This window comes from Ostrinia furnacalis, unplaced genomic scaffold (genome assembly GCF_004193835.3).
Source record: "Ostrinia furnacalis isolate ACB-3 unplaced genomic scaffold, ASM419383v2 OfSCF2147, whole genome shotgun sequence".
Taxonomy (NCBI): Eukaryota; Metazoa; Arthropoda; class Insecta; order Lepidoptera; family Crambidae; genus Ostrinia; species Ostrinia furnacalis.
Genome location: NW_021132386.1, coordinates 48,543 through 65,934, shown reverse-complemented (window position 1 = coordinate 65,934; position 17,392 = coordinate 48,543). Strand labels below are relative to the sequence as shown.

The window sequence follows — 17,392 nt, the reverse complement described above, 5'->3', positions numbered from 1 at the left end:
TATCATTTACCGTCATCCGCAGACCAACCCCCCCCCCTAATTTAGAATGACGTAATATATGGACGGCCCCTAAGGCAAATAGTTAATTGAGAAAATTCTTAGATTTAAGCATTTTACAATAAGAAATCACAAATTCAAAGAACGTGAAATACCCAAAAATCAAAGTGATTTTTACACCATTATTCTTCTATAATCCAACATAAAAATAGCTTAATATAATAAAATAACATCTTCTTTAAAATATTTACTTTGAAACGATATACAGGGTGGAAACGATAAGTGATCTCACTCGATTATTTCTAAACTATACAAGATATTGAAAAACTGGTTACTGATCCTGAAAGTGCTTCACGAGCTCTTTTAAACGGTATCAGTAATAAGTTACAGAATAAACTGGAACTATCCGAAAATTCAATGTTTCCAGCTTTCATACTAAATGTATGCCAACCACACAATATTAGAAGTGGACTTTATTTTTTGTTAAATAATAAACTTAAAAATAAAAATAAACGTTTCCACCCTGTATAATTCATTGTTATTGTTTTGCTATAAACATTTGAAAAGTATTAAAAAACGCCGCGCGCGAATCATTTCCAATGATGCCCCTTGAAACGCCGCGCTTCGCGTAAACGCTCTTAAGCGAGCATCGTTTGTGAATACGGGCGCATATGCCTTTTTTCCGTGATGCGGCGGATTTCGTCATTTCAATAATCATACATTATCACAGCGTGATTATCACTGATTGGAATAATAGAAGCTATTTTGTGTACTTGCCATTTGAATAATATGGATATTTCCCGAATCCCGGGATTTGCTTTTTAAGTACAAAAATCATCTATTCGTTTGTTTCCATAATGCGGCGATATCACGCGTTTCAACAAGTCAGCAGCAACGTCGCAAGTTTGATAAAAAAAAATTTATAAACGTGTTGCTGATGTAAAAATTAAGTCGCTCGTACGCTTATTACATACACTATTTTTATACTTATTGATAAAAAGATTTAAATTAATTAAAATCCCGGAGTACAGATTACAATTCGCATGCGTGCCGAAATCCGCATCACAGCAAAAAAGGCACCTATTCAAAACACATTGAGTACATTCAATAACTTTCTGAACAGTCATATCTACAAAAACTTGCAAATGTATCTGATTTATAGCTGTGATCTTGATGTTTACAATACTAAAACTTGAGTGTTTCCAACTAAGTCAATGCTTTGCGTAGACCCTCTTGATACTGCTATTATAACCGTGTATTTGAACGAGTTGGTACATTTCTCTTCACTCTGACAATTTACTTTGTAGCTCCACCATCCTTTAGTAGACAAAGAAACCCGTCGACATTTTTACTTTTTAGAACTGCTATTAATTACTATTTATGTTAATATTTACTTCGTTACGTGGCGTCCTTGAATCTTGCCAGCTAGATCAACATAAATAAAATGACATGTAAATTCATTTATTTATAATAAAATATGGTAACACTATCTCTTACTTATAACTTGCAAAAGAAATGAGACCGTTGTTTCCTTGTCTACTCAGGGGTTCAATTTCATAAAAGAACATAGTAAATTCAACAAAACATCAATAATTTTGTTGATTTTACCATAAGTAGCCAATGTGAAATGCTTGATGTTCCAACTAGCCTACTCTAATTCTGACTGCATATTCTTGTTTTATAGCACGATTTCTCCCCCCAGACTTCCCTTTGATGTATGTCTTCATGTTGGGCGCGGCTGACGCCCGAGATACATTGTCAGTTGCTCGCTTTTGAATGCTTAGATTCCGTGCTTTTCGTGATTACCAATAACTTAGTTTTATTTGCAAATCAATAGACGTGACTACTTATCTGGGCCGAAAGTTTTCTCTTAGTATACAAAAAATATAACTTTATAAAGGTTGAGAAAAGTATCTGTAAAGATTGAGAGGCAGATGAAAAACTATTTTCACCATTTGAGCCATATCCAATGTTTATTCGACCAAACTTTGATCCGAGAATAACTCCTAGTATAACTAGCACATTGACAGTTTTAGTAATATGATAAAATATGTCAAAACTGACGATTTATTCTGAGATTAGTTCACCCTTATTTGGTCGAATCCTCCCTAACTTGACTGTTTAACTTCACCTATCCCTCGCTGTGCGTACGAGCGTGCAACTAACAGTGTGGTGACTAACTGGTCCGCAGCGGGCGCGCAGTTCGCAGCGCCGCGATACTACCAGCCGATGCTCGCCACCGCCAACGACTTCATAGGTAACACGCTTCGCTCAGCACTCTTACTACTCTTACCGGTGTCTTACGGATCCAGACGGGTGTAACGTGTAATGTAATGGAAATAGTGAAATAATGGGTATAGTCAGGGAGACCAGACTATACAGCACGTAGAATTTCGTCCAATGACCCCAAGCTACCCATCCTTATCGCTCGCGCGCTTGGACGAATAAACCACTGGACGCGTAACGAGTGACGTTTTCGTCTTTACCCCGCTAGCACTTACCAAGGCTAAATTAGCCATGGTAAATGTTGTCAGGTTGTCACTTTGTCAGTATGACGCCAGCTCTCGAAGAGTAAAAATATCACGAAAAATGGGTAAATGCGCCGTACTTTTTTGCAAAAATTATTCCTGTCACACAAGAAATGTTTCTTATCACGCGTAAGTACATTTTAAATCTATTATAGTAGCTATTTTTTCGTAAAATAAATAAAATTTGATATGTAAACAAAATATGATTACGTCATTTTAAAAAGTACTCATTGTACATGTAAATGCTTAAAACATGTAGCATATTTAATTTGGTTGGATTATAGGTTTCATTCATTCATTCACATCTCATTTTTTATGACGTAAAGGGCTTGAAAAATGTCGATAAGTTTATCGATATACCAAACAAACTGAAACTGAAATTATTCAAATTAATTTTAGATTTTGATAGATTTTTTTGTTTTGATAATTTTAGTCACATGAAACAAAAGATTATGAGATAGACATAGATGGAACATACAAAACAAGCACACCAGTAAATGTAAGTAATAATTACACCTTTTTTGAAATATGTTGTACATCAAAATACTGGTCAAATTTGAATAAAATATTTTTGATGTTGATTGATTTTTTGGCTTTATTTTAGTCACATGAAACAAAAGATGATGAGATCCACACAGATGGAACATACAATTTAAACTTTTCATTGCATCTAAATATTAATAATGTCATCACTTCTCGAATGACCTAAACATAAGAATATCAACAACATTAGATAAGAATTAAATATTCTCAGATAGTGCATCCGTACTGCAAGCGCTACAAAGCAATACATTGTCATAATGTTATCAAATTGTGTTTCATGAAATGTATAGAAATAGGCTATTGATGAAACTTTTGTCCGTGACGTGAGACAGATTATAACATTTGTTGAGACCAAAAGCTAGTTAGCAGTCGATCGTAACAGAATATTACTTGTTTATTGCTTTACGAATTTGATAATGATAACACAGCCAAAAAATATTTCACCTAGTTACCTACCTATATGAATAAGTTGTAATATTATTTGTACCTATGATTTACCAATGGCATTATAATAAACACGATACAATAATTAATTATAGTCTTTCAATTAAAGAAACTTTCAATATTAAATCAATCCATAATTCATTTATCTCGTTAGGTTCATTCATTCATTTACATAACTATCGATAAAAATTTACGATCTTTTCCCAGCACTAAATGTCATTATTTGACAATTGTCAAACCTCTCCCTCCGCAAAAAGTGGTTGATCGTGTTTCCTTAGAAATCTTGTAGGTTTCGTGTCCAGTGGTTTATTCGTCCAAGCTCGCGCGTAATTATATTGCTGTCGCGAATGTGCGACGGGCGCCCGCAGTGAGTGTGCTACGCTAGCTTGGGGTCATTGGACAAAATTCTACGTGCTCGGAGACCGGGCTTTAGCACTTTACATGTAATGCTCGTAGTGCCGTCCACACGTAGAATTCGTGTTACATTACACGTAATATTACATTACACATTACACCCGTCTGGACCCAACTGTAGGTGAACGTCAAACACGGCAACGCGATGTAACCCAATACGAAAGTATCAAGTAGTCGTTTAAAATAGTATAGTTCCAATATACTGAACTGTCCTATCCATGACATTGACAGCGGGGCGCCACCGTCGAATACCGGATCGCTGGTTCCGATTTTTGCTATGTTGGAAAGCATATAGTTGAACGATGGTAGCGCCCCCCTGTCATTGAGTTTGGTGGGACAGTTCAGCGTGGGTCATCTATACGTCACTTGAAGTATAGGTCGCATCGTTTCATGTCGCGTTCCGTGGTTCATCTAGGACAAATCCTTTACTAATTCAACGTTACACGTAGTTTAAAATGTCATTTTTGCGTATTTACGAGCTTGTATTAGTACGGGATTATTTGGGCTGATTTCAAAGCTTATCGGAGATTTTTTCGGAGAAATAATCTTAGTAAAAGAATAGAAATATCTTAGTTATGTTGTGGTCGCTGTATTTATAAGGTAATAGATAGAACTATGTTGTTTTACAGTTCACAAAAGTTTTAAAATCAGCCTACAATTTCAAGGCGAGCGGTAGGAGTGGACCAATCGACCGATGTAACTGATCTATGTGTTTCTAACTGCTTCCCTTTAACCGTTTGTTTCCTCTCTCGCTCACACCGCTTGCCTCCCCCTATCTGTGTCTATAAGTTAATTTTAATGTGTTCTTCCCATCTCTAGCACTGTTCTATGCTTTGCGACGAATTTCTGACTTTACTTATGGACTCTTAACTGTACATTTACCCTAATGTGTTCGCCGCAATGTATAGCGTAGTAAAGTTTCAAATGTGCCTTGAATTGAATGGATGTGTTTCCCAAATTACTGCATTTTGTTTTGCATTTTTTAACTTACGTTAATGTTAATTTTAAATGCAGCATTTCTAAGGACGTTCGAAATGAGTACTTTTTTATAATTTTATTTCATTGAGCTATGTAAATGTACAGGTAATGTTTTACTGCTAGAAATTATCATGAAAAAACTCAGTTTGTTATCTTGCTAGAAATCATTTTGTTTACAAGATATCTCTTTCAAGTTGATCCTGTATCACATAAAATTTTAATAGTCACAAAAGTCTTGCTAGCTCATAAAAAGTGTCTGAATTGTCAAGCCAATTTTTAATCACAACGGTAAAGCTCTTGGCTCGGGTTCTACTGAAAAGATGGAAGCGAGCTTCACCCAGAAACCTGAACCACAGAGGAATCAGTCTTTTTAACGTACGTCGCGTGCATCTTACTGATGCAATGGCCGGAGGAAGCGAGCTTCACCCGAAATCCTTTGGGCCTCCGCTAAAACTGCGCGGGCGGCACACGTGTCTGTAGAAAAATATAAATGAATAAAAATATCTCATATGTACTCTACATATGAGCAGCGCATATGTATGACGGGTTTCCTATACGCACGAGCCGCGGGCGTGCATTTCCGTCCATTAATAGGCGCTCCGTGCACCCGCGCAAGTTTTAGCGTAGGTCCAGGCTACTTAACCATAGAGAAATCAATCTATTGAACGAGTGTTGCGTGTTACAGTGCAACAGCAGGCGCTTCAGACGTCTGGACAGCAGGTGGGCGGATTCCTACCGGCTGGCATGCTGCCGCCCTCGCGTGCCTTTAACCAGAACCTCATCCATCAGAACTTAGGTGAGGGTAGTCTTTGGACTCTTGGTATCGGTTCATCTCTTGAACGTAGGCGAACAGGTTGCTACTTTAGAATTGGTGAAGTCACTCATTGCAATCGTGTTAGTCTAGAAAATTCCAGAAAACAGCTTTATTGGATTACCGGTAGATTGGTAAATAAATACACGACTGCATGATTTATCTCCAAAAGTTACCGCAACTGAGTAAGACTTTAAATACATTAAGGTTATTCATATCGATTGAAAGTCCTCAGTTATTGTGGAAATAGTAACCTATTTAACCTTTGCCTACACTTTTACTCTCAGCCATCATCCTACCCTAAACATGACCTTGTTCTCATCTCACTTAACGTTTCGTTACAGGTTTAGCAAGTCAAAACCTAGGGCTAGGCGGTCAGAATCTCATCAGTGGTCAGAACCTATCGCTGGGCGCGCAAAGCATAGGCCTGATGGGGCAGAACCTCGGCCAGTTGGTAGCCCAGAGAGCAGTATCGCACGCGCTTGCAAGGCGAGCGGCTGATATGGAGATGGCCAGTGAGTATGGTACTATTACTATACATTTAATTTAAGCTGATACAATATTACGTCAAAATAATTAATTTTCCGGCGAGTACGCCTATGGAATATAAATTAATATTACTACATATTGAAGAGAAGAGACATTGCAAAAAATTAATGAATATGCTAGCTCTAACTACGACTACTACTACCACAGAATAATAATAAGTACTACGTACAGAAGTTTTACTTCGCGAAGGTATTTAAAAAAAATATTCTCAATGTCATTAACAATATGGTGTAATTTAGCCTGTCTCAAGAGTCAAGCACCATTTTGTTGTCAAACGTCAGTGATCGGCACTGCGCCGAAGCTATAGGGCTGACTTCGGTAAAATGATGTGACGTGAGGTGCCAAACTGCGGAAAATGGCGGAGGAAATACATTATTTAGCATGAATTATCATGAATAATATTAACTACTTATTTACCTCTATGTCTTGAGGCAACTTAAAAAAGTACATTCTGTGTTTTTATTATTATTTTGGCAGTTAAATACTGCACAGTATTTAGTACACCATTTTCTTTATTTTCTTCCATCATACACAAGAATACGCGTGCGTGAGTCAATCTTCGTTCGTGTGAGGCCTTGTCGAATAGTATCCTGTAGGTGGGCCATCGTACGTGTTTTGTTTTCGATGTAAACTCGCGGAGATGAACAGGCCTGCTACTACTATGACTAGATGCCGTCTCTTAATATGGTGTAGGTCTGTTTCTTTTTACGCGGTCGGCAACTCACGTTGGCGATGGCGATGGCGATCACTGTGCGTGCATAGATCACCGTGACCAATGACAGGACGCGTTAATACGAACTCATCGCTACAAATTCATACATCACATCTGATCGCCATCGCGCGCATAGGATGCACGCGTTGTATTGACCGAACCATTAGTTTAGGGTGTCATTTTAGGACATCATATCATTTCTTGTTGTACAGACGAAAACACAGCATAGTCTCCTGCAAAATTAATGTTATTACAGCTACATAAGATTCCACATTGTTTAGCTTGAATGAGGGTTTTCGCGTATGAAAGATCCGCTAGATGGCGGGACGTGGATGTGGGGTCTGACTGCTGCGTGATTGGTGGATTTTGACATATCTGTCAATGTCATGTCAAAAATAACCAATCATGCAGCATTTGGACCTCGCGTCTACGTATTGCCATCTGGCGGATTTTTCATACGCGAAAACCCTTATTACCGTCGTCTGTCCATCAAGCGATATAGTTTTGGTGGTGTCAAGCATGATATTTGTTGCAGACATGACGAGCGCGAACTCGACGGGCTCTACGGCGCCGGGCACGCCCAACAAGAGCCACTCCTACAGCGAGTACATGCTGTCGCTGCACCACAAGCTCGCTTCCATCTCCAACAGTGTAAGTCCATGGCTTTACAACTAAACTCCATAGCGTTTCTTCTCAGCACTTGCCATATGTTTGTCTCGAAGCGCTGGTAGGGCCCAAAAGAAAAGGAGACATGAAAAGTGCCCCATAAGGGCTACCTTTTTTATTTACTGTATTTTGGCGTTCATAAGTGCCACCAGTGGTCTAAATTGAATAAAATATTTTTGATTTTGATTGAAAATATTTATTAAATACGTCCACTGTTACAGTGCTTTCACATTTAGGAAACTAAAAGCGCGACAAACGTGCGATAGACGCGCTGCCGGTGATTTCATGCTATAAGACAGCAGATGCCTGTCTTTACATTATTAAACGCCGCTGCCGTGAATGCGGTCTAAGCCCTTCCTCAAGATTTTCACAGCATAAAATTCCTGAGCTGCTGAGGACAGGAGCTTACCGTAACCTTCACCAGAGTGAAACTAACTTACTAAAGCCGTTATGGAATACATATTATGTGTAGGTTAAAAAAAAGAAAAATAATTGTATCATTGGAAGAAATAAAAGCGTTTGGTACCCAAAGTTTTTTGATGTTTTCTAAAAAAGATTTTATCCAAATCTATTAACGGTCTATTTCTATCTGCTTATTCGTTTGTTGTTTGTTCATCGACTTGGTTTTTCGCTACAGGGCCCGGTGTCACCGCAGTCTCCGCTGGAATACAGTCCTGCTCTCTCGCCGACGCACCGGCCGCTACATTCCTTGGCTAAGGTGCGTATATGAACCTTTTCTTCACTCATAAAATAGTACAGAATAGAACTGGCTTCCCCCTTTTATATTTTTTGTGTGTGCCGAAAGTTTTATTTTATCTTACGGGACTAATCCCATCTTTTTTTCTCACCACTGTAACTCTTGTATCCTATCTACAATTTGACCTCCAATGAAACCGAACCAATGAAGGTCAAGTTTGTACCGGGGGAAAGTTGAACTATCTTTGGATCCGCAACGAAATTAATCAGAAGAACATAGGAGGAGTTAGAAGTTGGGTTCGACTTCCCTCCATTGGAAAGCGGATGACGGGTGACAAACAAAGTTTTAGTAACCTCTAAGAAAAGATGTGTAACACGGACAATAAACATCTATTAAGGGGACCTATTTTATGAGCTATCAGCTACCTGCCAATAGTGTTCGTTCGTTTGAGCCAAATGACGTTCACTGCTGACAAAGGCCTTCCAAGGATTTCCATAACAACCGGTCTTGCGCTGCCCGCATCCAGGCTCTTTCCGCGACCTTCACAAGATCGCCAATAATGTATTCTTCTTCTTCGTCGCTACACTCTTGCCAGAGAATGGTCGTGGTAGTCACACCAGGTCCGGTGGCAAGCCTCACAATCCGTCGCCATTCCTCCCGCACTGCAGCCTTTCTTGTGCACTCGTGGAGTGGACCATTGAGTGCGGTTTTGACCTGGTCAGTCCAGCTCTTGTGCCTTCAACCTTCCCAATAATGTATAGCGTTACATTAATAGTGTCCCTTTCCCTCTGTATACAGTCGGAGGTGACGGACGGCGCGGAGAGCCAAGCGTCGCAAAGCACGCGGCACGCGGAAGCGCTGGCCAACCTCGACCACGAGCTCAGCAAGATCAGTCTGCAGTACAAGCACCACCAGCCCAAGGTAACGCCCCTTTTAGATATAGTAATCTGTTGTGGGATATGATGTTGATCCACAATAAGGAAGCTAGATGTTAGTGCTTCCTTCCGAGCGGGTGTTGTGCTCGGGGACCAAGGTCCAATTTACACCATCTTGGTTTGTCTATATATACTTTGGCAGGATCTAAAACTCCGTCACCGCGATGCAGGTTTGTATGAGCGGCGGAGTGTGCCATAGTGAAGTAGTGACAGCGCCATCTGTTGGTCACTAGTTTGTAGTGGCGTCGCCACACTGTTATCTTTTTACTGTGGCCTCGTAAAGTTTTCAAAACACTTCAATCTACTCTAAAAATCTAATCCTGGGAGTTGTTTTTCTATGTACAAAATCTTTTGGTGTGTCGCGTTTTGTATTTGAAGAATGTAGTGTAAACATCTTGCTTTGAACCCGGTGGGTGAGATCACTTACTTGTCTTCACGGAATCCCTAAAAAACAATAGAACTAAATTTTTGACAATATGTAAAGCCCGGTCTCCGAGCACGTAGAGTTTTGTCCAATGACCCCATGCTACCCATCCTTATCGCTCGCGCGTAATTATATTGCTGTCGCGACTGTGCGACGGGCGCTCGCAGTGAGTGTGCGAGCGCGACAGAAAATTCTACGTGCGTAAATTTTTGGTGTTTATTTATTGCAGGATGTGTTCATAGACCACACTGCGGAGCAACACGAGATGCTCGGCGCTAACATCAACGACAGCTCCGTCAACACCTACGAAGGTCAGTTAGGCTTGTGCCGCGCTGAAAATGTCCTTTTTGTGTAGCCTTTTATGAATCATTCAGCCTTCAACCCAACTAAAGCCCGGTCTGTAAGCACGTAGAATTTTGTCGAATGACCCCAAGCTACCCATCCTTATCGCTCGCGCGTAATTATATTGCTGTCGCGACTGTGCGACGGGCGCCCGCAGTGAGTGTGCGAGCGCGACAGCAACATATTACAAAATTCTACGTGCTCACAGACCAGACTATATAATTTATCATTGACAATGATACTCGTATTTCGTCAGGTTGATGTTTATCGGATTATTCATGAAAATGAAATTCATGACTTATTAATGTATGTTCCCTTCTAGATTTGGGGAGCATGTGGGAGAGCGGATCAGCGCGGTTTCGCGTGTCACGCGCGGCGCCCTGCCGCGGCTACTCGTTATGTCGCTTATTACCACACCACGGTGAGTGTTTTTTATTAATTAACTAGCTGACCCGGCGCACTTTGTTCCGCCTTAATGGCAATAAATAAGCAGACTTTGTTTTTTAATTTCGAACGGGATAAAAAGTATCCTATGTCCTTCTCCTGGCTCTAAACTACCTCCCTGACAATTTTCAGCTAAATCGGTTCAGCCGTTCTTGAGTTATAAGTGGTGTAACTAACACGACTTTCTTTTATATACAGTGTGAGTCACGTTAAAGTGTACATATGAAAATAGATTAAAATAGACCTATTTTTATCGACAAAAAAGAGGTCAAAAATTTTTTGAGATTTTTTTTTAATTTTTTTTAGAATTTTTTTTCTTCCAATTACTTATTGTAAAAAAAACGTAATAACTTTAAAACTAAGCGGTATATCCTGATAAAATAAAAACAGTAATAATGCTAAATAACAGACGATACTGAAAAAATACATAAAATACCCAGAAAATGCCAACAAATAATAAAAAATGATACTTTTTGAAAAAAATCTGCTTAAAACTTCGTATTTTTTTGGTTATTTGATGAATTTCTCAAAAAAATGCCCCTATAACAGGTGGTTTTTATTACTTTGTATTATTTTCTATCGTATTATCTTTGTAAAACCAAAAATCGCATGTCTCTATCCCTATCACAACATTTGCTATGATCGTTTGAACTAAGCCGCCCCGGGCGCGCCATTCAACGCTTCGTTAACAACGAAACTGAAAATGGCTCTAGATTTGTAATTTTGATAAAGACAAGTTAGATTTCAAATAAAACCAAAAGATTTCGAAGTAAAATAATTTTTTTATTTTATCAGGATATACCGCTTAGTTTAAAAGTTATTACGTTTTCTTTACAATAAGTAATTGGAAGAAAAAAAATTCTATATAAAAATAAAAAAAAAATCTCAAAAAATTTTTGACCTCTTTTTTGTCGATAAAAATAGGTCTAGTTTCATCTATTTTCATATGTACACTTTAACGTGACTCACACTGTATATAGATTTAGGAATATCTTGTTATAATTCACTCATACGGAATACTCTATACGCATTAATATGTAAAAGTATCAAGGTGTGATTTCTTTTAGCTTTGTGTCAATCGTTTTTAAGACACGTCGCTCTTCAATCATTTTTCTAACTGCCATCACGTCAAATGGCTGGCAGGAAGTAGTAGCACCTAAACTGCTAAGGGCGTCTACGATAAAATTTGCGCGGATACATGGACGGTGACGCTTCTGACGTGCATCTGTGGTGGCAATTTGTCATACGCATGCGTGCCACATTGCACTGCTCAAAACATGTGCGGCGCCTGCGCAAGTTTCAAGCAAAGGCCCTTAGGCGATTTTGTTATTTGTTTGAAAGAAAACTAATTATTCATTTCATTCATCAGCGAAAGACAAACTGGACATCAGCAGCGCCGTGGACGGCTTCGACGAGACCGAAACGAACGACACAACAGAAGCCGGCTCGGCGCTCGACTCGTGCGCGCACCCGGCCTGCGCGCGAGACACCTACGTCGTCACCCCCCGCGCCGCCGCCGCCTACCTCGTCAGCCCGGCGCTCGCACGCCCCGCCACCATCATCGACCCGCGCGCGCAGGTAGGGGCACACAGGTGCCAGCAGGTGCGACACCTGCGTCGTCACGCCGCGCGCCGCCGCCGCCTACCTCGTCAGCCCGGCGCTCGCCCGCCCCGCCACCATCATCGACCCGCGCGCGCAGGTAGGGGCACACAGGTGCCAGCAGGTGCGACACCTGCGTCGTCACGCCGCGCGCCGCCGCCGCCTACCTCGTCAGCCCGGCGCTCGCCCGCCCCGCCACCATCATCGACCCGCGCGCGCAGGTAGGGGCACACAGGTGCCAGCAGGTGCGACACCTGCGTCGTCACGCCGCGCGCCGCCGCCGCCTACCTCGTCAGCCCGGCGCTCGCCCGCCCCGCCACCATCATCGACCCGCGCGCGCAGGTAGGGGCACACAGGTGCCAGCAGGTGCGACACCTGCGTCGTCACGCCGCGCGCCGCCGCCGCCTACCTCGTCAGCCCGGCGCTCGCCCGCCCCGCCACCATCATCGACCCGCGCGCGCAGGTAGGGGCACACAGGTGCCAGCAGGTGCGACACCTGCGTCGTCACGCCGCGCGCCGCCGCCGCCTACCTCGTCAGCCCGGCGCTCGCCCGCCCCGCCACCATCATCGACCCGCGCGCGCAGGTAGGGGCACACAGGTGCCAGCAGGTGCGACACCTGCGTCGTCACGCCGCGCGCCGCCGCCGCCTACCTCGTCAGCCCGGCGCTCGCCCGCCCCGCCACCATCATCGACCCGCGCGCGCAGGTAGGGGCACACAGGTGCCAGCAGGTGCGACACCTGCGTCGTCACGCCGCGCGCCGCCGCCGCCTACCTCGTCAGCCCGGCGCTCGCCCGCCCCGCCACCATCATCGACCCGCGCGCGCAGGTAGGGGCACACAGGTGCCAGCAGGTGCGACACCTGCGTCGTCACGCCGCGCGCCGCCGCCGCCTACCTCGTCAGCCCGGCGCTCGCACGCCCCGCCACCATCATAGACCCGCGCGCGCAGGTAGGGGCACACAGGTGCCAGCAGGTGTGACACCTGCGTTGTAACGCCGCGCGCCGCCGCCGCCTACCTCGTCAGCCCGGCGCACCATCATCGACCCGCGCGCGCAGGTAGGGGCACACAGGTGCCAGCAGGTGCGACACCTGCGTCGTCATGCTAGGAGGAGGGCAGAGAGATGCCAACACCATTATTACTACATCAGTATGCATCTACGAGAGCTATTCTATTCTCCAAAGTTTGGAATGTTTCTATTTCTCTCAGAGTAGGCGCACACCGTTGATTTTTTGTCGGCCGATAGTTTAGTCGGGCAGTTGATCAGCCGATTCGATTTGGCCGATTCTTCATACAATTGTAAATCGGGCACAACTATCGGCCCACTAAAAATCAACGGTGTGCGCCTACTCTCACTCAAGACGAAATGACAGCCGTATACACACATAAGTTTCATCAACATTGTCGATTGTCATGTACTTTAAGCCCATTATAAAACCATCCATTAATAACCTATCCCATTCCAGATGGAGCCATCAGCGCCCAGCAGTTCTCCCGGCGACGACACACCACACAGCTTCCTCGTGCTGGACAGCTCGCGCGCGCTCACGTGCGCCGTGCTGGCGCGCGCTCTACCGCTTCATCAGGACCCAGCCTTCCGGGACTACACTGATGCACCGCCAACGCCCGTGCAAGTGCCCAACGAGGTGAGACTTAAGGCCTACTATAAGGAGGGTTTTAGTCACCCTGCCATCGCTCGGCCGTCGCCAGTTTCGTGCCCGCAGACTTATAATCGTACTGACCGCTCGCTGATGCCTTAGGGCCTACTCTAAAGCTGGATCATTACTAGAAGCAGCCTCGGGTCGCTTAAACACCACCCTCACCCGTGTAAGCGCCCAACGAAGTGAGACCCAGCCTTTCGCGACTATACTGATGCACCGCCAATGCCCGTGCAAGTGCCCAACGAGGTGAGACTTGGGCGGGATTTAGAGTCCTGCTAACTGCTCGCTGATGCCTTAGGTCTATTCTAAAGCCGGATTTCCACTAGAAGCAGCCTCGGGTCGCTTGAACACCACACTCGCCCGTGTAAGCGCCCAACGAAATGAGACCCAGCCTTTCGCGACTATACTAATGCGCCGCCAATGCCCGTGCAAGCGCCCAACGAGGTGAGACTTTGACAGGTTTTCAGTTGCAGTTTGCAGAGCGGTTAGCATCACTGAGCGCGCTCCTATTGTTCCGTAGCGCGTCAGTCAACTGACGTATGCGTCACTGTCGAGCGAGATTGACGCGCGTCGTACGCGGCGTACTAAATCACCTGCTGTTAGCGACGGCGTTGCAGTGCGGTGCTTCATAAAACTAGTGTATATTCGTACGCGCGACCTATATCGGGAAGTGCGGGTCAGTGCCGATCTTAGGGCCTACTCTAAGGCCGCTACCTCGAATCTCGCGAGCAGTAGGCTGGTGACGACACGCCTCACAGCTTCCTTGTTACATTATGACGTCGCTGCTGTCATCATTGCTTTCACGAGCAATGTGTTACTGCGACACCGACCCCACCCCCTTGTCACATCTCCCTTTGGTTTCTGTGATCTGTGTCAGATACCTAGTATAAAATTAAGAATTACACCAATTCTATTGATTAAACAATAGCTCTAACCTAAAATATTATGATTATAATTATTTAGGCAAACCTACCTAGTGAGTGATATTATAATCACCCACTATGTAACCCCTGAACCCGCTAAATTAAACGTCTGTAGAATGTTTTATTTGTAGTTACCAACCGCAAGACATTTTACAACCACTTTACTCTTACATAAAGCAGAAGATTTTACGTCATCGAGGTATTTTTTCTGCAGAACCTAGTATATCTGAATTAGAAAGACACGGGTCTTAACGTGACGTTTGTGAATGAGTTACATTATGTACTCATGGCTTGACGTTTCGGCTGCTATGCTGCAGCCGTGGTCACAAGCAGACTAGCGGCTCGCTGACATAAACGTCGCGTTAAGACCCGTGTCTTTCTATTTTAGTTGAAATGGAATTTAGTATAACTGTTACAGGAAATGTATGAATTCTAGGAATTGTATACTATTCCTAGGAAATGTATACAATTCCGAAGCTATTTAGGAAATGTATAAAATATTGCTTCAGAGATTTTTTAATACGCACATATCCTAGGAAATGTATACTTTTCCTAGGAATTTTATAGAATTCCAATATTGTATTAGGAAATGTATAAAACTAAGCGGCACAAGCGCGATCGCGTGATCGGGTGCCCCTCGGTACGCCTAAAATTTCATTTAGTCAAACCACATTGGCCGATAGGTACTTTTAACTCACAATTATTATTGTTTAGCCTGACAGTTGATTTCGCACTATTATACTTTGGCCGAAAAAAATATTTGCCTATTGGCATCCTTTCTTTCGGCATCACGCATAATTACGCTGAAGTATTGGAAATCCCTAATTTTAACATCTCTTTTATTAAACTTATTGGCATGAAGGTTTTAATACTTCTGTAGCTGGATAACAAAGTCTCGGTTAGGTTAGGTTAGACTTGCGACCTTACACATACACAGCTGCCGCGGCGCGGTAGCGCCATTCAAGTTTCGGAGAAAAAAAAGTGGCGTAATAAAAATAATTTTGTGTAAAAAAATTTTAGGCTTAAAATTTGTGTGCCATAGACAACAAGGCGTGCAAAAAATTTGACGATTCGATAGAGACCCCGCGTAACCGGATGATGCAATATCTTCCCCTCGCACCGTATATCCACGCGTATTCATTGAAATCTTAATTACATTTCCGATTGCTGTTTAGGAAATGTGTAAATTTCCTAGGAAATGTGTCTAATATAATTTACATCACACATTTCCGGGTGATTTTAGGACTTATATACAATTCCTAGGAATTGTATACAATGACGGATTTCATACATTTCCTGTAACATAACTAATAAACCCATGTTTTCTCCCCAGTGCACGGAGAGCGTGGCGGCGTCGGAGGAGCTAGCAAGCTGGGCGGGCGCGGAGGGCGGGCGCGCCTCCAACGGCCGCGGGCTCGTGGCCGAGCTCGTCGTGCACGAGGCCTTCACGGACAAAGGTCAGTGCCACTCACAGCGCCGCGGACTAATTTATTAATGCCAATAGACTATTTGACACCATTCTCCAATAATTCGAAATCATAACTTTTTTTAAAATACACTTAATGGGGATGTTGCCTGGGTCAAAAAGCAAGAGTTTTAATTAGTCCGTCAGTTAACTTATCAAAAAATACTCTACACGTATTTTTCACTTTTTCAAACTAATGAAAATTTAAAGAGATAAAGCGCCCCAAAGTTCATAAGAAGAGGCCCGTGACGTCAACGCTTGCTTAAAAATGCCGCACGTTGTGACGTCGTGCGCAACTTCAACGCACCATAACTATGTAATTATTTGTTAGATTGACAAATAAAAATATACGTGTCCAATATTTTTTGATATTAAACATTACGGACTAAAAAAATTTTTTTAGGCAACTAGCCTATTCTGGGTCTTTAAAACTTAGTTTATTTTAAATTACCCATAAATTAAGATTATTGGTTGCATTACAATTGAAAAAAGTAGTTCCAATTGATTTGATAAATGGTGACGTCACTTGCTTGTATTGCCATACAAAATCTATGGGAGAGTCTCGTTTTGACAGTTTTAAAAAGTGCGTCAATTGATTGGTGGTGATAATTGCTGAGCCTGTTGGCACAGTTTATACCTTCTATTTTTGTCATATACTATAAAGTTGAGTTGCACTATCTTATTTTAACTTTGACAGACGTCAAAAATCTGTCAAACTCCATACAAAAAGCACCGGTTATTGTTATTTTTACGGTTAAAATAAGATGGTGCAACTTAGCCTTAATGTTTTGTGTCAATAAACTATTTCTATCCAGAACGCAAAACTTGTATGAAACATTTTGATGCGCACGCGCACACGTTTGTTGCAGCGCGATGCCGGCAGGTGGTGCTGGTGGCGCTGGCGCAGTTATGACGTGTGTAGCGGATCACCTTGTACCTTATATTTATTATGTACCCTGTAACATATTATACTATATCATTATTCGTAAATAAAATATTCATATGTGATATCTAGACATACGACTTTTATTTGCCGTACAGATTGGTCGTGTTCCTCTGAGAAATTGTTTTGAGTTACCATTTATTTAAAACGTATTTTTATACAAACATTTTATCAATCAAAACACTGTTTATAAATAAGCATTAATCTTTGGCTTGTTTGTAAAATGCTAAAATAATATAAATGCTTTTTTTTTCATAAAATTTTATGCTATAAGCAGTTAAGAAGCACCTATCATGATAGGTAATCAGTACAAAATGAAGC

The 17,392-nt window shown here is 42.5% G+C and overlaps 1 protein-coding gene and 1 long non-coding RNA gene across 22 annotated transcripts in view; both read left to right on the top strand.

Annotated features, from left to right (window-relative positions):
• Positions 1–17,144, top strand: part of Wnk (Wnk kinase) — a 90,533-nt gene extending 73,389 nt beyond the window's left edge. For 19 of the 21 annotated variants that reach the window (XM_028307241.1, XM_028307236.1, XM_028307227.1 and 16 more), the window contains 12 exons: positions 2,189–2,254; positions 5,590–5,700; positions 6,060–6,230; positions 7,512–7,627; positions 8,280–8,360; positions 9,138–9,260; positions 9,928–10,009; positions 10,363–10,461; positions 11,854–12,062; positions 13,546–13,725; positions 15,997–16,120; positions 16,998–17,144. In XM_028307241.1, coding sequence (XP_028163042.1) covers positions 2,189–2,254; positions 5,590–5,700; positions 6,060–6,230; positions 7,512–7,627; positions 8,280–8,360; positions 9,138–9,260; positions 9,928–10,009; positions 10,363–10,461; positions 11,854–12,062; positions 13,546–13,725; positions 15,997–16,120; positions 16,998–17,041 — 1,406 coding nt within the window. In that variant the 3' untranslated portion in view covers positions 17,042–17,144. The remainder of the gene's footprint in view (positions 1–2,188; positions 2,255–5,589; positions 5,701–6,059; positions 6,231–7,511; positions 7,628–8,279; positions 8,361–9,137; positions 9,261–9,927; positions 10,010–10,362; positions 10,462–11,853; positions 12,063–13,545; positions 13,726–15,996; positions 16,121–16,997) is intronic. The other 2 variants (XM_028307237.1, XM_028307238.1) reach the window with 1 other exon arrangement.
• LOC114354713 (uncharacterized) lies at positions 2,617–3,218 on the top strand. Its single transcript, XR_003656045.1, has 2 exons — positions 2,617–2,654; positions 2,959–3,218. It is a non-coding gene; the product is annotated as an uncharacterized LOC114354713 (long non-coding RNA).
• Positions 17,145–17,392: the final 248 nt, after the last annotated feature.